Source organism: Cherax quadricarinatus, chromosome 43 (assembly GCF_038502225.1).
Source record: "Cherax quadricarinatus isolate ZL_2023a chromosome 43, ASM3850222v1, whole genome shotgun sequence".
Classification (NCBI taxonomy): domain Eukaryota; kingdom Metazoa; phylum Arthropoda; class Malacostraca; order Decapoda; family Parastacidae; genus Cherax; species Cherax quadricarinatus.
Window position 1 is genome coordinate 12,732,662 of NC_091334.1, and position 22,931 is coordinate 12,755,592.

At 38.5% G+C, this 22,931-nt stretch overlaps 1 protein-coding gene across 7 annotated transcripts in view; it reads left to right on the plus strand.

Annotated features, from left to right (window-relative positions):
- Positions 1-2,287: 2,287 nt before the first annotated feature.
- The window catches only part of lig (ubiquitin-associated protein-like lingerer), a 114,797-nt gene continuing 94,153 nt past the window's right edge, over positions 2,288-22,931 (plus strand). For 4 of the 7 annotated variants that reach the window (XM_053784327.2, XM_053784330.2, XM_053784331.2 and 1 more), the window contains exons 1-2: positions 4,883-5,025; positions 19,952-20,255. In XM_053784327.2, coding sequence (XP_053640302.2) covers positions 19,992-20,255 — 264 coding nt within the window. In that variant the 5' untranslated portion in view covers positions 4,883-5,025; positions 19,952-19,991. Of the gene's footprint in view, positions 2,410-3,338; positions 3,483-4,881; positions 5,026-5,199; positions 5,345-19,951; positions 20,256-22,931 lie in introns of those variants that run through there. The other 3 variants (XM_053784328.2, XM_053784332.2, XM_053784329.2) reach the window with 3 other exon arrangements.

Here is a 22,931-nt window from a genome sequence, read left to right on the forward strand (position 1 = left end):
AGGTATGTATTCAGAGCCAGATTTAGGCATACGCAAATAGATAATAAATTCTGAGATTTTCAGAGGCTCCTTCAGACTGTGAAGCTCTAAGCTGTAGCTTGTTTAGCTTATGCCTAAATCCGGCCCTTGATCCTCTATTATTATTATTATTATTATTATTATTATTATTATTATTATTATTATTATTATTATTATTATTATTATGACAGCGTTAAACCGTTAGTGTGCTAGATTATTCACTCTATACTCAATGCCGACAGGTGCTTTCAGTATATATAGTCTCTCCTAGCAGTTCCTGGACCAGTTTCGTTGCGAACATGTGCACATTCTCCAGCCCCATGACCTGCATCCTGAGGTGTATACACAGGAAGAGAACGCGTATTAAACTGAGTTGAGCATAGGTGGGAACGTATTGGCATACGTTCCCACCAGTGAGTTGAGCCAGCGTCGTAAGTGGCTACGTCTCATGTTTGCAACAAGACTGGTCCCGGAACTAAAGCTAATAAAACTACGAGACTAGACTTACTGATAGCAGTAGGCTCATCAGAGACTAGTCTGAGGTTGGTGGGTGATAAAACCTCAAGTATATATTTTTTTGTTCTGGGCCCATTGTATATTTCAGTAATCTTTTGACTCGCCCAAAGGCTGAGTGTATGGTGAATAATAAACATTTTAATCAGACTAACAAGTTTAGCGCCGCGTACATATAATAATAATAATAATAATAATAATAATAATAATAATAATAATAATAATAATAATAATAATAATAATAATAATATTAATAATGAGCATCAACCCAATCATTTCCTCCCTCACTCCTGCCGGATGAGTAATTTGCAGAAAGAGTAGACAGCACAAACTAGTGTATGGTAAAGTTTAATAATGCATATGCATTATTTAACAAAGAGTTATGAGTTGAAAGAATGAATAGCTGGAGAAAGTGTGACAGCTACAATGTCAGGAGGCAACTCCTGACATTGTAGCTATCACAAAGATAACTCTGACTCATATAATATCAGATGCCAAGTATCTAACAGGATATCAAAAAGGAATTCAGAGGAAGCAGTAATGGCAGAGGAGTGACACTGTTAATGAGAACTCAGCGGAGTTTTAAAGAGGTACGAGAAATGCACATGAGAACTTAGCGGAGTTTTAAAGAGGTGCGAGAAATGCACATGAGAACTTAGCGGAGTTTAAAAGAAGTACGAGAAATGCACCAACAATGAGAACTCAGCGGAGTTTTAAAGAGGTACGAGAAATGCACAAACAAGAGACATGATTTCACAACGGCTCAGTTAAAGACTGGGGAACGTAAAGCAGTAGTTACAGTGATATACCATCTGCGGCCTAATAATACGAGAGCGAAGCAAGAATATTAAGACAGCAATATTACGATGGTTGACACAGGACTACAGCAATGCTCACGGGTGAGCGTTGCTGTAGTCCTGTGTCCTTAACATGTCCTTAACATGCTGATTCAGCATGTTAAGGACACGACAAGAGAGAGAGATGATGAGCCAGCAAGACTGGACCTAGTATTTCCTGCATGTACATCTGACAGGCAGTAGCCGACCTACATTTTTGGGGGCCCTGAAGCTTGAACTGTTATGGGGGCCCCTTCTCATAGAGTAGACCCAAAATTTTTAAGCAATGTGGACTAAAGTCGCTTCTGGGGCCCTTCCGGGATTAGGGGCCCTGAAGGTTAAGCTTCATTAGTTTCACAGTAGATCCGCCCTTGGTCATAGGTGGAGTAGAATATGAAAGCTCCCTGGGGGGCTAGTGATCATTCAGTTGTAAACTTTGAGTACCTAGTAGAACTGAAAGTCGAGAAAAGAATGGAAGGTGGAAAGAGCAAAAAAAAAAAAAAAAAAAAAAAAAAAAAACAGAATTTAGAAGAGGGGACGAGAGAATTCCCGAATGAAATGCAGTGGTATACAGGACTGGAAAGTCAGCTAATGAGACGATGGAGTACCCAGCTATAAAATACCCGGTGGTCGAGCAGAACTTCAAATTCAGATATAAAATCAACAAAGATAAAGACAGCTCTTGGTTCAACCAGAAATACAGATCAAAAAAAAAAATAGTGTGGCGAGGTACAGAATACGAAGGATAGATGAGAAGAAAGACGTGAGTAGATTACTTATTCAACTATTCCAATCTCTCGTGCATTAAGACACAAGGGACTGACGTTATGGAATGTAGGAATACCTTTCTTAGGTCACGCAGTAAACAAAACATATTCAGCTACAAAAGCATGTATGATAAGTACCACGTAGATAACAGAGGTGACTCTGGCAAGCTGTGAGTTGAGAGGCGAGCCCAGGAGTTGAAACTACCTCTGCACACACAATAGTCGGGTGTACCACCATTTTGCCCCGCCTCTGCCAGCTGTCTTCGTTAGCATAGGTAGGTACAGCATTGTAAAAAAAATGGTATTATGAATGCAGTAAAAAATATATAGAGAGTAATGAATGTAAGTTACTAAGGAATCTCTGAGTGCGGACCGAGACGCCTCACTCATGACAAACACCAGTGTGACTTTTCATCTGACCAATAATAATAATAATAATAATAATAATGTGTTTTTAATAAGATAAAGTTGTTAGAAAGACTGGTATATATATTAGTTATTTTATGCAAGCATTTAGAGCAAGAGCAACAAGAACAATCCTGGCCCAGGGCTGCTCTCAGGCATGAGAAAAACTCAGAACTCATCAAAGGTTTATCTAAGGTAAATGTATAGCAACAATAACAACAACAACAGGAATACTGTGATGTGAGATACGGTGACTTAAATTTTGTGACTTTATTCTGACAGTTGTGCACATTATTATTATTATTATTATTATTATTATTATTATTATTATTATTATTATTATTATTATTATTATTATTATTATTATTTATTTTATTATTTTTGTATTATTACTTTTATTATTAATTTTATTATATTATTACTGTTATTACTATTATTATTTTCTTATTCTTATTGGGAAGCACTAAACCCGTACGAACCTACGGGGGCTGGGATTGGGAGGGTTATCAGGCTTAATCTGAGGGAAGGGAGGGTCGTTCCAGCTCCCTGGATCAAGAGTCTCTCACCAGCACCCGCCTGAATGCTCCTCTCATGATTGTGACTCAAGTGGTAGCGCCTTTGTCTCATAACCGCAGTACCCCGGGTTCAACCCCGGGGCGGGTGGGAACGTTGGACATGTTATTTTTTTTATGTTGGTCCATAAAATTATTTTTGGGTTATTCACTCTAATAATTAATCGTCAATTTATATTTAGCTCCTGATCAACCAGGATGATGTACTCACCTATTTGTGTTTGCAGGGGTCGATTCATAGCTCCTGGCCCCGTCTATACCTTGGACTGCAGGCGGTATGCACCAACAGCCTGGTTGATCAGACCAGCAACCAGGAGAACTGGTCTTGGACCGGTCCCCGGGGGGGCTGGGTCCCCCGGAAGCGACTACAGGTAACCTACACTTAGTAAATCCCTGTCAAAGTACGTCTAGCAATTTATTCTTAAAATAGCCCTGTTAATTAATTGAAAATTACCTATATTAAATGACTAGGATGTCTACTTTTATAAAATACTAACTCAAAAAAAAAAATCTGGTTTAAGAGAAAGTTTTAGCTGGGTATCCTCTGTGAACTTGGCCAGAATGTTGGCTCATTGTCTTTATATGTTGTATGTAGCGAGGCGGGCTGAAGTACACTTATTTGTATAAGAGAAATTATTTAAAATACTATACAAAGAAAGTTTATCCTTGAAACTCATTAAAACCTCGTGAATGATATGGAAATAATGGTAGTCATGAGAAGATAATACTGTATTACAACCGATCACATCCACTATTCCCGCAAATTATAAAAACACAAATGGAAATTCATACTTAAAATTTTCGAGAAAAAGTTTGTTAACATTTGTTTCACCAGTGCAACAGAAGATTTACTAGGACCTCAATGGAAATAAGTCACTTTGTCTGACTGTTTTGGATTATCCTAGGTTCTCTACACATATCCTGCTAATATATGTAACTATTTGTGTATACCTGAATAAACTTAGTATAACACACCTTACTAGGACACAATCTCCATCTTTAAGTATATTCCAAGTTAATGGGAAATGACAGACTTGAAAAGAATTTTCCATTGTGTTGGAAGTGATGGTGCAAGTCTGCCGCATGAGTCTACTTATCTCTTATATTTATCATTGATTTTTGACTTATTACTCGATGTACTGACATTAATCTGTGATTCCTATTGTTATTATTTACAGGAAAAGCTTTAAACCCGTTAATATCACACAGTATCTGGGAAATATGAGATAGCCAGCTTCGATCAGAGGGGGAGGACAGCTCCAGTTCCTTGGATTAAGAGCCCTAACACAACAATTAAAACACTCACCCTTAAAGGTCTATATTAATAACGTAATAAGCTTCATTTCGTAGTAACCGTTTTATTTAGTGAGAAGTGAATGTGCAGGTAGGAAGTATATCTATCAGGAAGGAATGTAAAGTTATCGTTCATGTTGCAGTAAAGTCGGCACTAGTGCCACTCTAACCACTTTATTTCTCAAACATAATTAAGCTTTATAATACACATGTCCACTACCCGTGTCAAAACGTCATTAACTGGTGCAAAACTGTGGTGAATCTCTAGTGTAGATATGATAAGTTGTGGAAGTGGTGAATGAAAGTCAGGGTTATCACGTGGAACCTGTTACAAGCTTCTTAGAAATAAATGAACCAATTTCAGCACGGGGAACTGAACTAAGCAGGCGACCACCTCCATACTGCACTCCTTAGCCACTACGCAAATTGATCTGAGTCTCATTATAGCTAGAAGATCCCTTTATAGCCTTTAATTCTTATTGATTAGAGTTATAGTGTAGTAATTTAGAGAAGTGCCAAAGTTATCAAAGAAAACGTTGTTGTGACGTCACGGATGGTGCGCATGCGCGCCGCCACACATGGTCACGTGACCCTAGAGCTTTTGTGAGCGCATTTTCCTAGGTAAATATGAACCCTGTGGATTTAATGTGCATTTGTTATCTATCTAGCAATTTACTGTATTTCCATATGTGATAAACAACATCGGAAATGGTTCACGAGGACTATTAGTGGAAGGATAGCCGCGTGAGTGTCTTAGTTTACGTAAAAACAGACATTAAAACCGGTGTTGTGCAGACATAGGATGTGCTGGTGCAAATGGCGTCAACCTCGCATGTGTTATTGAACATTGGCTGTGTCGACTGGCCATGGTGATGATTCCTGAGGGGTCAGCTTGCCACCAGAGGTGGACCCTTACTTGCTGCTTCCTTATCCTTCTTCGGTGAGGCGTGGAATGTATAATTGAGCAAATTATAGAGGCTTGCGGGAGGGTCCTTGATGCCTGCGTCTCCATTGTTTACACTTTGCTTTGCTGTGTCTACATGTGTGGTGACCACCTCTGGCACCTCTAATTACTGCTCTTCTACACACATTTCCACTGCAAAACCATAACCAGTGCCTAAAATGAAGATTGCAGGTGATAGACACCAAGGAACAGCGGTACGAGTGTGAATATCCTGATGAGCAACAAGTTAGATAAATCCCCCATGATTATACGTTTCTTTTATTAACTAATTTCTAGGTTTCAATACAGAAGTGAATAAAAGCAGAGAATAATGGTGGAAATGTAATGGCCCTACCGAGCATAAAGTTCCATGGATGTTTTAATATGTATAATTTTTATACACAAGAAATCAGAAAGATATAAAATTGAGGAACAATTTTGTAAATGTGATATCCCAACCTTAGCAGTTAGATGTAGAAAAGATTCAAGTCCTTGAGAATATAGTTATTTTATGTTTACGTGATAAGTTGGTAAGCCCAAAATAAAACTATTTATTCTTCATGTATGTTGAAGGAATAATCTTTGTAAAATATTTATTAGAGGATTTTAAACAGTTGCTGACAAGTAGATGTACTATTGATTATTCCTTGGTGTCTACTAAAGCAAGTTCACTCCACAGAAAATATATACAAGGGTTTAAAAAGTGTAAAGAATTAAAAAAAAAATGAAGCCTGGATATCTAAAAATTATTTAATTTTGAGGCTGCTGATGTACTTGGGATATGTTTCAACTTTATATGTCTTCGATAAGGCATCAGTTAGGTCATGCTACTCAGTTGTTGTCTGTATTACAGAATGGGCATAATTGCCGTGGAAAATATACATGGGAGGATGAAGTTGATCCCGTATATCAATTCTTTCCTATAAAGATAGGCTGAAAGCACCGAATTTGCACTCGCTGAAAAGGAGGAGTTAGGGGACACGTGGTATATTATACATACAGTTGAGCTGATTTAAGATCCTTCTTTTTAAAGCTTAGCAATAGGTTATTATGTAAATTTTTTATTATCGAGTTTGGTTCCTCCCCCCCTTCCCCCCCCCCAAAAAAAAAAAATCTTTAGGCCCAAGGTTGAATTCTCATTGTGGATGCTTGTGGTTCACTTAATAGTGTCCTCAGCTTACTTGCGGAGGGACTGGGTATCAGTACTGGCATAGGTGAAATGGGAATGTTTCCTTACACTTGCTGCCCCTGTTCATGCAGCAGTAAGTTGGTACTTGGATGTTAGTTGTTATAGGTTGCATTCTGGGGGAGAATATTATAGGACCACAGTGAACTTAAGAGTAACAGTCCCTGAGGACTCGTGGACTTTATTGAGTTACCCTGAGTAGCTAACCCTCCAGGTTAAAAATAAAAAAAAAATTATGTACAACTTCCTAATGCACATCCCATTTAATGCTGGAGAATTTACATAATTAAAAACACAAGGACCCTGTCTATATAATTGAGATGTGCTAGACATGTACAAATGGGGAAACTAATAAATTAAGGGGGTATAAATAGCATGCTGATATAATGGAGGACGTTGACATAAGATTGGAAATATGGGACAAAATTTGCTGGATCAATTGATTAAAAAGTAAAAGTCCAGCAATTGCAGAATTCTTATGTTTTGATTTACAACAAAACAATCTCTTCTCTATACACCCCAATTGCCATTCCTGGCCACCTGTTTCTCCCCTATTAGTCCTTTGTATCAAGGATTTACTAATACATGTATCTATAAATGAGGCAGGACTTCCTGCAGTAGATTCAAGATGAAAATGTTTAGAATTAAGAAGGATATAGAGGATTACTGATTTGGCAATAAATGTAGACGAGTGGAACAAACTCCCAGATGGTGACATTTTTTCGAGACCTTTGGGTTGCTTTAAATGGGGGTTTTATGGATACATGAATGGATGTGGGGGAGGGGGTGGGGTGAGCTGAACCTGCCAAGCATGGGCCAGCATGCATACTGCAGTGTTCAGAGTTCTTGTGTTTTTTATGCCAGTGAGTTATCAAAGCAGCAAGCTTGGTGATGTAAAGTATGACAAGTTATCCAACATTGTAAATGCATTTCTGGTAATCATTCACAAGCCTACCCCTTTTCACTCATAAGAACATTATCGTAAGGATAGAGTATTGGTTATATTTACAAGAGTGCTTGCCAGCAGTGTGTACAGGAGAGTTCTCCACTAGTAGAAAACATTTGAGACATCTGACTAATCGGTGACCTGGGAACATTTGAGATCACTGGTATTCCACTCATGGTGAAATGTTTCGAGTAAAATAATGAACCACTTATAGGATACAAGACAACAAATTTACTAACACTGGCTTTTCAGTAAGGCATTTGTGGCTAAGAGCTGTTACCTACATCAGCTCACTTGAAGGCATTTTTCTTTTTCTCTCTCTTTTTCAGTAAGGCTTTGATATTTTCATACAGAAGACTGTTAAAGAAAGTGGCAGCATAATATTGAAAATAAAGTATTACAGTTTTTACCTAAGAAAATTTGTTGCATTTTTCAGTACAGTATGAGCCTACAGTGGTCCCTTGAGTTATGATAATTTTGAGTTCAGAGAAATTTAGCTTCAAGTTGTGATGAAAATTTTGAGCACAGTATGCATATGATGGTATGACTGTTATTTACTTTTCAGTTTGAAACTATCATGGGTGTTTCCCTGTAATAAATCTGGATTATTTACACCCCCCCCCTTTCCTCTTTTTCTCTCACTTTTTCTATTTTTCTTTATCTTTCCCCTCTCTCTCTCTCTCTCTTTTTTTTTTACACAGGGTTTGACAAGGTTAGGTTAAGGATCCCTAGCTTTATTGACAAGCTATTTACAGGTTAAGGATTCCTAACTTTATTGGCAAGCTAAGAGCCGTTACCTACATCAGCTCATTTGAAAGCATTTTTATTGTTATGAAACATACAAGTAGGGAACACGATGAAGTTGGAGCCATCTGTGGGCCAGCATTTTCATCTGATCAGCTGACTTTATCTCATTGACATCATAATGCTGTACAAATGTGTTCCAGACTTGAGTCATCCTGGGAATAAATGATCTCAGATGAAGTGATGTTCTGGAGAAAGGTACAGCTAGAGTGAAGTTGCTGCTTTCTGCTCGTCTTGTGGTATAGAAACTTGCTTCACGCTGTCCTCAAAGTGGATCCAAGTGCGGTACTTTTACAATATTGGCCTTGTACATAACAGTAAGGCCACCCACATCCCTCCTGTGTTGAAGGCTCTGCTGAAATTACAGATCTATCCAGGATTGGTCCAGGCGAGAGATGAGACGTCTTGCTCTGTTCTCTACTCTGTCAAGCAGTTGCAAATGAGAAGGGGGGCAGGCGAACCAAGAAAGTGGAGCATACTCAAGGTGTGAGCGTACTTGTGCCTCATACAGAATCTTGCAACCCCTACATAGATAAATCATAATTTAATACTGATATTCTGCACATAGTTAAACTGTAATTACTGGTATATTTTCTAGTACTCTCAGTGCTTTGCTCTTTCTTATATATTATGTGTCAGTTGTGCAATATCCATGAGATTCCTTTTGATCTTCAGTAATTTGCAAATTTTATTATCTAACTGTAGATTATTTCTGTTTTTTCTTGCCCATTTATTTACAGTTTCTTTATAGATTCAGTCTAAAAATATTAAAGTACTGTAGAAGTTTACTCTGAATTTAGTGGGCTTGTTTTTTGAAAAGCCTGGTGCCCCAGGGTATGGGGAAACATTATCTAGCTCTGGCTAGCCACCCATACTCATCTGGGATCTGGCTCTGTGGTAAAAGTAGTGTACTCTGAGTATCAGAGTTGATTTTGGGGGTCATATCACCCTTGATCAGTCAGGCTGTTTGTACCAATTGGTGTTTACCAAAAGATATTTTCAAATTCAAATTCATGTATTTCTTTGCAATTAGTACATTGAGATTATATTTTTATAGTGATGGGTTGCAGTGCAAAATGAGCCTCTATTATGCCTTGGCATTATGGGCTGACATAATTTAATGGCTTACTGACTACTTATCACTAAAGAAATTATCATAGTTGTACAGTAGTAGTTCTATTAATAATAAGTGAATCTAATTATACCAACCAAAGGATATACAGTGGAAGCTCGCCTAACGCTATTAATCCGTTCCTGAGAGCTCAACGTTAGGCGAAATTATCGTTAGGCGAATTAATTTTCCCCATAAGAAATAATGGAAATCAAATTAATCCGTTCCTGACACCCCAAAGTATGAACAAAACAAAATTTTTAGCACATGAAATATTAATTTTAATACTCATGAACTGAAGAAGACATGCACAGTTACATGACACTTACCTTTATTGAAGATCTGGTGATGATTGATGGGATGGGAGGAGGGGAGTGTGTTGATGGTGTTAGTGTTTAGAAGGGGAATCCCCTTCCATTAGGACTTGAGGTGGCAAGTCCTTTTCCGGGGTTACTTCCCTTCTTTTAATGCCACTAGGACCAGCTTGAGAGTCACTGGACCTCTCGCACAACATATCTGTCCATAGAGGCCTGTACCTCCCGTTCCTTTATGACATTCCTAAAGTGTTTCACAACATTGTCAGTGTACAGGTTGCCAACACGGCTTGCAATAGCTGTGTGAGGGTGATTTTCATCAAAAAAGGTTTGCACTTTAAGCCACATTGCACACATTTCCTTAATCTTTGAAGTAGGCAACTTCCTCAATTTCTCTATCCCCTCCTCCGAAGCAGTTTCCTCAGGTGTGGCCTCCAACCCCAAGGACTTCCCCAATGCCACAACGGATTCCTCAACTGGCATAGGATTCCCAGGGTTAGCCTCAAACCCTTCAAAATCCCTTTTGTCTACACATTCTGGCCACAGTTTCTTCCAAGCAGAGTTCAAGGTCCTCTTAGTCACTTCCTCCCAAGCCTTACCTATAATGTTTACACAATTGAGGATGCTAAAGTGATCTCTCCAAAACTCTCTTAGAGTCAGTTGAGTTTCTGAGGTCACTACAAAGCACCTTTCAAACATAGCTTTTGTGTACAGTTTCTTGAAGTTGGAAATGACCTGCTGGTCCATGGGCTGCAGGAGAGGAGTGGTATTAGGAGGCAAAAACTTGACCTTAATGAAGCTCATTTCCGCAGAAAGTCGCTCTGCCACGTCTGAAGGATGACCAGGAGCATTGTCTAATACCAGAAGGCACTTAAGGTCTAATTTCTTTTCAATTAGGTGATTTTTCACAGTGGGGGCAAGTGCATGGTGTAACCAGTCATAAAAAAAGTCCCTAGTGACCCATGCCTTACTGTTTGCCCTCCACAGCACACACAAATTAGCCTTGAGGACATTGTTTTTCCTGAACACTCTGGGAGTTTCAGAGTGATGCACCAATAAAGGCTTCACTTTACAATCACCACTAGCATTGGCACACATCAACAGAGTAAGCCTGTCTTTCATAGGCTTATGTCCTGGGAGTGCCTTTTCCTCCTGAGTAATGTAGGTCCTGTTTGGCATTTTCTTCCAAAACAGGCCTGTTTCGTCACAATTAAACACTTGTTCAGGTTTCAGTCCTTCACTGTCTATGTACTCCTTGAATTCCTGCACATATTTTTCAGCCGCTTTTTGGTCCGAACTGGCAGTCTCGCCATGCCTTATCACACTGTGTATGCCACTACAATTCTTAAATCTCTCAAACCAACATTTGCTGGCCTTAAATTCACTCACATCACCACTAGTTGTAGGCATTTTTCTAATTAAATCGTCATGCCATTTCCTAGCCTTTTCACAAATGATCGCTTGAGAGATGCTATCTCCTGCTATCTGTTTTTAGTTTATCCACACCAATAACAGTCTCTCAACATCTATCACTTGGGATCTCTGTTTCGAAAACAAAGTTGCACCTTTGGCAAGAACAGCTTCCTTGATTGCCATTTTCTTGGCCACAATAGTAGCGATGGTTGATTGGGGTTTTGTGTACAACCTGGCCAGCTCGGAGACACACACTCCACTTTCATACTTAGCAATGATCTCTTTCTTCATATCCATAGTAATTCTCTCTCTTTTTGCTGTAGGGTTGGCACTAGAAGCTTTCTTGGGGCCCATGGTGACTTATTTTGCAGGTGCAATCACTAAAAAGGCTGTGATAATATGAAATGTTCCGATTGTATGCTTGGAAGCAACTGCAGTGGCTGTCTTGTAAACACTGGCACCCACGGAACAAGTGAGGCGGGCTCAGGCCGCACATGGATGCGTCTCGAACGAATCGCATTGAGCGAGTTTTTTAGCACTAGCCGAGGCAAAATTTTTGCGTTAAAATGTATCGCTAGGCGGATTTAACGTTATGCAATGCGTTTGTTAGGCGAGGGTCCACTGCATTCATATATTCAAAAATGCTTTTCATGAAACATGATTCAGGAGTAGTTTTCAGTAGTTTATAGTACGAGACTGCTACAATTTGGTGAAGGGCAATACTGGTTTTAGTAGGTATGTATACTTCTATGTGGTAATTTGTCAATATATGAGCTTGGTTGTCTAGTTATGAAGTTTTAAGATTTAGGTAATTGGTAGTTTTATAGGTAGTGTTAAATATTTAGTATTGAGTATTTAGTCTAGGGTGATTAAGTGGCTTTTGAGAAGAGTCTTAAATTGATTTTCATACTGGGTTACTTTGGTATTTTCTGGTAATGAATTCCAAATTTTGAGGCCCTTTGTGCACAGGACCATTACTGTTTTTCATCCACATAGCAGACATAGACAAGAACACTAGCCACAGCTTTGTATCGTCTTTTGCAGATGATACCAAAGTATGAGAGTCACTTCAGTGGAAGAGATGGAAAAACTGTAAACAGATATTACAGGGCAAATAAATATAACTACAGGTACTTAGACATAGTACGAATGAATTCCTCAAAATGAGCACAGGCAGGCAGATCCAGACACAGAGTATAATAATTATGCAGGAGCATCTATCAAGCAGAAAACACTAAGGCAAATGCAGCAAAAGCACAGGAAAATGACAGAGTGGATTATGAGAATTTGTGCTCTCACAACTTGAATATTGTTGTGCTTGAGGGACTAGTTCTGAACCTACATACTGCCGTAATTTACTGTATGGAAAGATATAGGAGATACGGTGAATCTAGTGTACAGTGGCCATAGGTACAATTCTCAAATACTATTGTTAACATTTTGAGACCCAAGGCTTGACATATGCAAAAATTGCTGGAACGAAGATAGAAGTTTTCAGCAGCGTGTGGGACAACCTTTACAAGTACCAGATCAGTTTGGGTGTGATGGATATGTGGACCCATTGGCCACTAGTGCAATCTGGTTGTTCAGATGGTCAACAGAAGCCTGGCCTTGGGCTAGGCTGCAGGGGGTAGACAATTCTTCTAAATTGGTCACAGGTAAATTACAAAAGGATTTATTACAATGAGGTCAGGAAAAGCTTCATATCTAGCATGTTTATCATTGCACATTTCCTGCTTGTGTTGCATTAGGATGAATATAAAGGTTTTTTTTTTTGTATCAGCTTCATATACAGTAGGGCCCCGCTTTTTGGCGTTTCACCTTACGACGTTCCGCTAATACGGCGATCTCAAATTATGACCAAAACTTTCTATACGTCAATATAGACATTTTCATTAATTCATCTATGATATTTTCTTCAAAATTGTATAAGAAACATGTTACATAGCATATAAACATGCTGTTTATATGCTATGGAGGTGTGGTTGCCAGGTAGAGGGAAAACATTATGTAATACTAATAATAATCACTCTCGGGCACATTAAATGTCTTACTTTACGTTAATATAGACATTTTCATTAATCCATCTATGATATTTTCTTCAAAATTATACAAGAAACACATTACATAGCATATAAACATTTTGTTTATATACTATGGAGGTGTGGTGGCCAGGTGGAGGGAAAACATTACATCACTCCCCTTAATACATAATGCTTTTGTTTACAATTCTCAGCATGAATTATTCATTACTTCTCCCTTTGTTTATGATGGCATATAAAGGTAGTTGTTATAAACGATTAAACTCAGTGAACATGGTATATCGATGGTAATAATATGGTTCTGGGCCACATTAAATATCGTGTAGCTATGTAGGTAGGTGTAGGTATGTAGCCCAGGTGGACTACATACCTACATTATTATTATAACTGATAATTATACTTGTGTACCTGTACCTAAGTATGCCTTCACTCAAGGCATCATTTCTTCTAAAAATAATGTTACATGAGAATGGGAGTGTTTCTCTTTATTCTACTGTATCAACGTGGAGACAACTTGTACACAATGTAAATTGACGAAAACCAGACGCGTTCGTCTGGTTTGTTTACATTACGTGTGGGTGGGGTGGGGATGGCTTCCCTGGCTGGATTCCATACTTCCCAAACCTGACTTCCTACAAATAAAACTCACCTCTCACCCTACATTAAGACTACAAATATTTTAAGGTAATTACTGAATGTACTGTAAATATACAGTGGACCCCCACCTTACGATATTAATCTGTTCCTGAGAGCTCATCGTAAGCCGAATTAATTTTCCCCATAAGAAATAATGGAAATCAAATTAATCCGTTCCTGACACCCCAAAGTATGAAAAAAAAAAATTTTTTACCACATGAAATATTAATTTTACTACACACAAACTGAAGAAGACATGCACAATTACTACTCTACTAAGAATAGAATACATGACACTTACCTTTATTGAAGATCTGGTGATTGATGGGATGGGAGGAGGGGAATGTGTGGAAGTTATTGTTTAGAAGGGGAATCCCCTTCCATTAGGACTTGAGGTAGCAAGTCCTTTTCTGGGGTTACTTCCCTTCTTCTTCTAATGCCACTAGGACCAGCTTGAGAGTCACTGGACCTCTGTCGCACAACAAATCTGTCCATAGAGCTCTGTACCTCCCGTTCCTTTAAGGCTTTTCTAAAATGGGCCATAACATTGTCATTGTACAAGTTGCCAACATGGCTTGCAGTAGCTGTGTCAGGGTGATTTTCATCCGTAAAGGATTGCAGTTCAGCCCACTTTCCTTAATCTCTTTTTGGAATTCCATACTAATTCTCGCCCTTTTTACCACAGGGATGGCACTAGAAGCTTTCTTGGGGTACATGGTGACTTATTTTTCAGTTACAAGCACTAAAAACACTGGGATAATGTGAAATGTACCGAATGTATGCGTAGATGCGACCGCACTGGCTGGCTTGTAAACACTGGCGCTGAGGCCACACGTGGGATGCGTCCCGGACGAATCATGCAAGGAGAGTTTTTTATCGTGAGGCGAGGCAAAATTTTTGTGTTCAAATGCTTCGTATGGCAGATTTAACGTAAAGCGATGCGTTCGTAAGGCGGGGGTCCACTGTATTTTATCACTCTGGGGAGCTTTAATTAAATATCATAGTACATTACGTGTGGGTGGGGTGGGGATGGCTTCCCTGGCTGGATTCCATAATTCCCAAACCTGACTTCCTACAAATAAAACTCACCTCTCACCCTACATTAAGACTACAAATATTTTAAGGTAATTACTGAATGTACTGTACATATATTTTATCGCTCTGGGGAGCTTTAATTAAAAGTAGTATATTACGTGTGGGTGGGGTGGGCTGACCTGGCTGGCTACCATACCTCCCAAACCTGACTTCCTACAAATTTAACTCCCCTCTCATCCTACATTAAAGCTACAAATATTTTAAGGTAAGTATGTAATGGGTGTACTGAGTGTGTATTTTCCTTTTTAATGTTTTTAATGCCTAGTTCTATTGCTAACATAATATATGTTAGTGTAAACTTGTTACCTGGCATTTATATGCATTTATAAGTGGAAAAAATGGCATTCTGCTTTCCGGCAGTAGCCTGGAACCTAACCTGCCGAAAAAGTGGGGCCCTACTGTATATGCTGCTTCACTTTTACCCTTGTATTGGTTAATGCCAGTACTGGCTTTGACTGGGAATTTATTCTTGTCCTTTATAGATATGCAGTAGAGAATATGGTGGTGTAAGGTTTTTAAGCTGTCAACACCTCCCAAACTGAAAGTCCCTTCTGTTTGGGCATTTTTTTTTTTTTAACATATGAAATGGTAGACAATCTGTTTTTAAAGCTGCTGACACCAAATATACATTGATGTAAAGCTTGCAAAATTAAGCAGAAGCAAAGCTGAAGGTCTGGGAGCATTTTACACAATGATTTTGCATGTTTGAGGCCTGTTTTAGGCCTATTCCAGTGCTTAGATGGACCCAGTTCCTGGCTACTTCACTAGGTGTGCTTTCTGTTCCATCCATTGCTTGAAAAAAAAAAAAACTGCTAAGGCAGCTAACATAATTACCCTATTAAGCCTCAAGAAGTTGGTTAATTTTACTCTTATTTAAAAAAAATAAATTTAGTCTATAAAGTTGAAGGCATTCCAGACACTGAAGCAACTGTCAATTCATTAACACTTTCCCTGTCCAGACCCCCATAATTAATATTGCCCCCATTGTCTACTTTAAAAAAAAACAAGGTTTTTCTGAGATACAGTGGTACCCCGAGTTTCGAACTGCTCCCAACTCGAACAATTATGCAAGTGTATGTGTAAGTGTATTTTTGGGGGTCTGAAGGACTAATCTAATTTACATTATTCCTTACGGGAACAAATTCGTTCAGTATTGGCACTCGAACAGCATTCTGAAATGAAATAAGTTCGAAATTCAGGGTACCACTGTAGTCGAAAACCTTTTTCTGAAGGTGATGGCATCAATAGTACAGAATCTAATGGAAAACTTACGAAATTATGCAGGTGCAAAGTTAGTGGTCTCAGCGATATACACGTACATGTATGTGCATCGGCGATTTCGCCTGCTTTGAGCCCTAATTTCGGCGAATTCTATTGTTCCAGTTGACCAAACTCGTAGCTATTTTGCTAGAACTCCATTTGTTCTATTGATCGAATACAAGAAACTGCCCATTTACCTATTTCAACTACGTACTTGATAAAGTGGTCAGAATTTGGGAATTTGGCCAATTTCACACAAATTTCAAAAGATGCCAATTTCAAAATAGGGTCCAGAATAAACAATGCAGACATTCTTGGCACTAAAATAACATTTTCTCTGTTCATTAATCATGTCTTCAGGCCCCCTCTTATATTACTCTTGCTTTCTATTTTGAATTTTTATTCACACAAAAATAGAAGATTTACTTTTATGCAAACTACTGCATTATTGTAATACGTAATTGTATAATGTCAACCCATTCATGACTGCATATTAGACTGGCCAGTTGGACACGCGTTGGACGGTGATGTCATTTGTTTACTCTTGAACATCGGCAAAAATTGAACATTTCCGCTACTTTGAGCTCAATTTCAAGGTATTTTTCATCTTGAAACCAATCAAAATCATCTTTGTTTCTGTAATATATCTTCCATTCTATCAAATGAGACCAAGAAAATGAGAATACAACCATAAATACCATACAAAAATACACCTCAATGTCAGCGCTTTAAACCAAAAAGACGGTTGGGATTTTTTTTCTCTTATGCACTGCGTGCTGCAGGATTTTTTTCTATGCTACCCACACTGACCATGCAGACCCATTCTCTCACCTGTAGGTCTACCAGCTTTCTCCCACTAGATATGAAGCCGCTAGAATTTTGGCACAATACGGCACCAGCACTGGCTTGTAAGCCATACGACACTGACAGTGAAAGGGTTAATGACAGTAGTACCATCCTAGGGAGTTTATAAATGTACTAGCTATTCCAAAGGCAGCAGATGAATGGGTTACACTTATAAACAAGTCATAATATTAAAAAAAGAGTGTGAAGGGAAATTGCAACATAGAGTGAGCCCTCTGATATGCGGGTTACAGTCCTTAAAATCAGTTGGTAATGTAAATTAGTATCGTGAAAAGGAGGATGTGGGCGAAAATATTATTGTTTAAGACACCCAAATTTTCCAAAGTACTTTTTTTCTCTTCTAGTAATTAAAAATTACTGCCTTACCTTACATTCTAATAGTTCTTTCTTATTGTCATGGAAGTGTGTGGACAAAATTGATGTGAGGTTACTGAGCTGAGGTGGGTTGCATGGGCACTTCCATCACACAAGCAATGCTGCAAAGCTTTTCTGACACTTCCACTTTCTTCATTACTGTCTAAGATTAACACTTATTTTTCTTGGCACCTCCGGTGGCACTAGTATTCTTGGGTTCCATGGTTAATATTCAGAGTGAAGTTAGGGTAATAAAAATACAGTGGACCCCCGGTTAACGATATTTTTTCATTCCATAAGTATGTTCAGGTGCCAGTACTGACCGAATTTATTCCCATAAGGAATATTGTGAAGTAGATTAGTCCATTTCAGACCCCCAAACATACAAGTACAAACGCACTTACATAAATACACTTACATAATTGGTCGCATTCGGAGGTAATCGTTATGCGGGGGTCCACTGTATCTAGAATAGTTTGATAAATAGTGCATGAAGTAATCAGTGCTCCCTGAAAGTAGCTGTAACAGGTGGCATAAGTGCAGTGGTTGAGGCGAGGATTCATCTCCATAAGCACTAGCCACCCTTAGGCCCAACTGCCCAACTAGACACGGTTATGGTGCATAACTTGATGCTTAGAAAACTTGCCTCTCAAGGGAGGATCCTTGATGCTGGTTTTGTGAAAGAGGGCTCCTTGTTGCTGGTTTTATGAAGGAAGGTTCCTGGATAGTGGTTTCGTGGAGGGAGGCTCCTTGATGCTGGTTTCGTGATGTAAAGAATTGGGCTCATCCTCTTCTTTCTTGGGATGAACCTGAGTGTCTCTCATTACCTAGGTGCTGTATGACCCCTATGGGTTTAGCACTTTCCCCTAAATATAATAGTAATACAGTAATATGAAAACTTGCAGTGGGTAGTACTAAAATTTCACATGTTAGCTGATATAGGTTGTGTGGCACATACACAGATTTTAATGTGCTGCCAAAATTTTTGGTGTGCTCTTTGAATCATATTGCAACAAAACTGTACTATGTAGAGTTGCATTTTAAGAGAGCTTATTGTACTGTATTTCATTATTTTGTTAGTCTTAAATTTCAGCATGTCAGGATCGATTTAATTTCAAATTGTGCTCTATGGTCAAACTTTTTTTTTTTTTGTATTTAAGAAAGCTTATTGTAAGATATAATGTGGTGGTATTTTTGCAAGTATATATTTGAGAAGACTTCATTAAGGAACATGTCTAAAGTTATGACAGTTTTACAAAGTTGACTGATTTTGCTGATAAATTAGTGCTATTGGATAATGTGAATATAAAAAAAAATATTTTGATCAAAACTTTTTATTTTTTTTATCAAGAAAATACGTATCAGGATTTTTAAGGCCCTGCAGAATATTTAGAGAAAGAGAGAGAGAAAAAAAATGGAGTTGTACAACCCAGTCCTCAATACATATTATATTAAAGCAATTCATCACTTTGATAATAGTTCAGTATCTGATTATTCTTGCTCCCCACAATTTATTAAGGTATCTGTTTTTTTGTACTGTATTGTAAATTGTTTTATATGTATCCAGAAATAATTGATAAATAAAAATTTCTAAACATTGTTACTTTCTTTTTAAATAATCTTTTCAAAAATTTAAAAAAATGAGAAGGTATTATGTATTTTTATCCAATATTGTGACAACTGGTTAACTTGAAGAAATCTTTGGTGCCGCCACTGTTACTAGCATAGGGCTATGCTGGGTACAGCTCAGTGGATGAGCTTACACAGTGTTACAGAATGTTGATAGTACAGCATGTGAAAAGTACAAAAATGATGCTTGATCACCTTGCTTGAACATCTCAACAGTTTATAAGGATTACAAAGTTAAATTATGAAGAGATTTTAATGACATTGCAAGGGAGGTTCCTTCCTCCAAGGAATTGGATGCATCCTTTCCTTCCTTGGATCATACCCAGTTGCCTCTTTCCCCAGGTGTTGTTTGATCCTCAGCTTCAGTGCTTCTTCTCTATGTATAATACTGTAATAATAATACAGTGGTACCCCGAGTTTCGTACATAATTCGTTCCAGAAGGCTGTTCAAGTACCGTTACCGAATGAATTTGTTCCCATAAGGAATTATGTAAATTAGATTTGTCCGTTTCAGACCCCCAAAAATACACTTACAAAAGCACTTACATAATTATTCGAGTTGGGAGCTGTACGAAACTCTGGGTATCACTGTATCTATAATGTTAAAATAGAGTAAGTTTTTATGCAAAATAATGCTCAGATCTGAACAAATGGGTGGGGAGTTTTTAGTTCAGTCAGGAAATGCAATCTATGCACACAACTTGTACAGTCAAAGAATTTACAGTTTGTCTACTGGTAACTGAAAAAACTCAGGGTTCGTCCACATTTAGTGGTAATTTTTAATGACTAGACAAGTGTTTGGCAAATACAATTAAATTTTTTTTTAACAGTTTGTCTTCCTAACAAATACCTTAGCAGGTTCAGTAAAGTTGCATTTAAAATTTCAGCAATATTTTTATTATTATTAATTCCAAGAACTATTACTAATTCAAAAATTTCCTTTTTTTCAGCACTTGTATATACAAAGTGTACATAAATTAGCTTCTTAAGATGAGCTCCGGGGGCAGAGGCAGCCGGGGCAACAAAGGTCCGCGGGCGGGCGGCGGTGACCGCAACAACACCGCCACACAACAGGTGCAGCAACAGCAGCCTGTACAGCAACAGAAGATGGACAGCCAAGCTACAGACAAAGACAAAGGTGGGGAGGCAGTGCCGCACAAGATAGCGCCCACAGCTGAACAACTCCGCATTGCCCAGATGATTGACTACACACGAACCGAACCAGAGAAGCTGCTTCAAGAAAAGATTAATCAGGTTAGATTAACTCATCTTAACTCTTTCATTGTCTAGACCCCAAAATTAACATGTATTGCTCCCAGTGCCCACTTTCAAATAAAATTCTTCTCAAATGGTAGAGAATCTTTTGCTGAAGGTAATGTCACCAAAAGTACAAGATTTGATAGAAAACTTGCAGAATTACGCAGGTGCAAAGTTAGTGGTCTCAGCACAATTTATGCATTGATTGTTTCACCAGCTTTGAGTCCTATTTCAAGTCAATTACATTATTCCATTCTTCACTATTTTGCTAGTACAGTGGAGCCCCGCATAACGATTACCTCCGAATGTGACCAATTATGTAAGTGTATTTATGTAAGTGCGTTTGTATGTGTATGTTTGGGGGTCTGAAATGGACTAATCTACTTCACAATATTCCTTATGGGAACAAATTCGGTCAGTACTGGCACCTGAACATACTTCTGGAGTGAAAAAAATATCGTTAACCGGGGGTCCACTGTATATACCTTCTATTCTATCGATTGAGCACAAGAAGCCACCCATTCAACTATTTCAACTACCCTATAAAGTGCACAGGAATTGGTAATTTGGCAAATTTTATAAAATTTAAAAACGCCAATTACAAATAGTCCAAAATAAACAATGTAGACATTTCTGGTACCAAAACATTTCTTCTGTTCATTATGTCCCTAGGCCTCTCCAATATTACACCTGCTTTTCATTTTGAATTCCCAGTCACACAAAAATAGAAGATTTTTCTGTGTTTCCTGTATAATAAAATATTACTAGGAATTATCTTTTTGGTTTACAGCATCTCAATAATTGAATCAGATCTATTAAAAGCCCATAAAAAAGACCAGGGGAGGGTGTACTGGGGGCCCCTCACCTGTCCTCAGGAAAATTGGCAAAAATCAAATTTTCTACATGGCAAAGTATATGCAGAAAAAGTGATACCAGAAGATTGTTATAATCTTGTAGTAATAAATAGGTAATTGCAAAATACATAAACATGTAATTACTCATCACATCATCCAAGGTTTACAAGGTTTGCAGGCATATAACTGGCAAAAGGACACAATTACAGATCTTTCTTCTTCTTTCAACAAGCTGGCCATATCCCACTGAGGCAGGATGGCCCAAAAAGAAAAAGAAAAGTTTATCTTTTTAACTTTAGTAATGTATACAGGAGAAAAGGTTACTAGTCCCTTGCTCCCGGTACTTTAGTTGCCTCTTACGACACGCATGGCTTACGGAGGAAGAATTCTGTTCCACTTCTCCATGGAAAACAATTTACAGTTTTTTTTTTTTTTTTTTCTTCAACAAGTCGGTCGTCTCCCACCGAGGCAGGGTGACCCAAAAAAGAAAGAAAATCCCCAAAAAGAAAATACTTTCATCATCATTCAACACTTTCACCACACTCACACATTATCACTGCTTTTGCAGAGGTGCTCAGAATACAACAGTTTAGAAGCATATACATATAAAGATACACAACATATCCCTCCAAACTGCCAATATCCCAAACCCCTCCTTTAAAGTGTAGGCATTGTACTTCCCATTTCCAGGACTCAAGTCCGACTATATGAAAATAACCAGTTTCCCTGAATCCCTTCACTAAATATTACCCTGCTCACACTCCAACAGATCGTCAGGTCCCAAGTATCATTCGTCTCCATTCACTCCTATCTAACACGCTCATGCACGCTTGCTGGAAGTCCAAGCCCCTCGCCCACAAAACCTCCTTTACCCCCTCTTTCCAACCCTTTCGAGGACGACCCCTACCCCTCTTTCCTTCCCCTATAGATTTATATGCTTTCCATGTCATTCTACTTTGATCCATTCTCTCTAAATGACCAAACCACCTCAACAACCCCTCTTCTGCCCTCTGACTAATGCTTTTATTAACTCCACACCTTCTCCTAATTTCCACACTCCGAATTTTCTGCATAATATTTACACCACACATTGCCCTTAGACAGGACATCTCCACTGCCTCCAACCGTCTCCTCGCTGCTGCATTTACCACCCAAGCTTCACATCCATATAAGAGTGTTGGTACTTCTATACTTTCATACATTCCCTTCTTTGCCTCCATAGATAACGTTTTTTGACTCCACATATACCTCAATGCACCACTCGCCTTTTTTCCCTCATCAATTCTATGATTAACCTCATCCTTCATAAATCCATCCGCCGACACGTCAACTCCCGAGTATCTGAAAACATTCACTTCTTCCATACTCCTCCTCCCCAATTTGATATCCAGTTTATCTTAATCTAAATCATTTGATACCCTCATCACCTTACTCTTTTCTATGTTCGCTTTCAAATTTCTACCTTTACACACGCTCCCAAACTCGTCCACTAAACTTTGCAGTTTTTCTTTAGAATCTCCCATAAGCACAGTATCATCAGTAAAAAGCAACTGTGTCAATTCCCATTTTGTATTTGATTCCCCATAATTTAATCCCACCCTTCTCCCGAACACCCTAGCATTTACTTTTACAACCCCATCTATAAATATTTTAAACAACCATGGTGACATTACACATCCCTGTCTAAGACCTACTTTTACTGGGAAGTAGTCTCCCTCTCTTCTGCACACCCTATCCTGAGCCTCACTATCCTCATAAGAACTCTTTACAGCATTTAGTAACCTACCACCTATTCCATGTACTTGCAACATCTGCCACA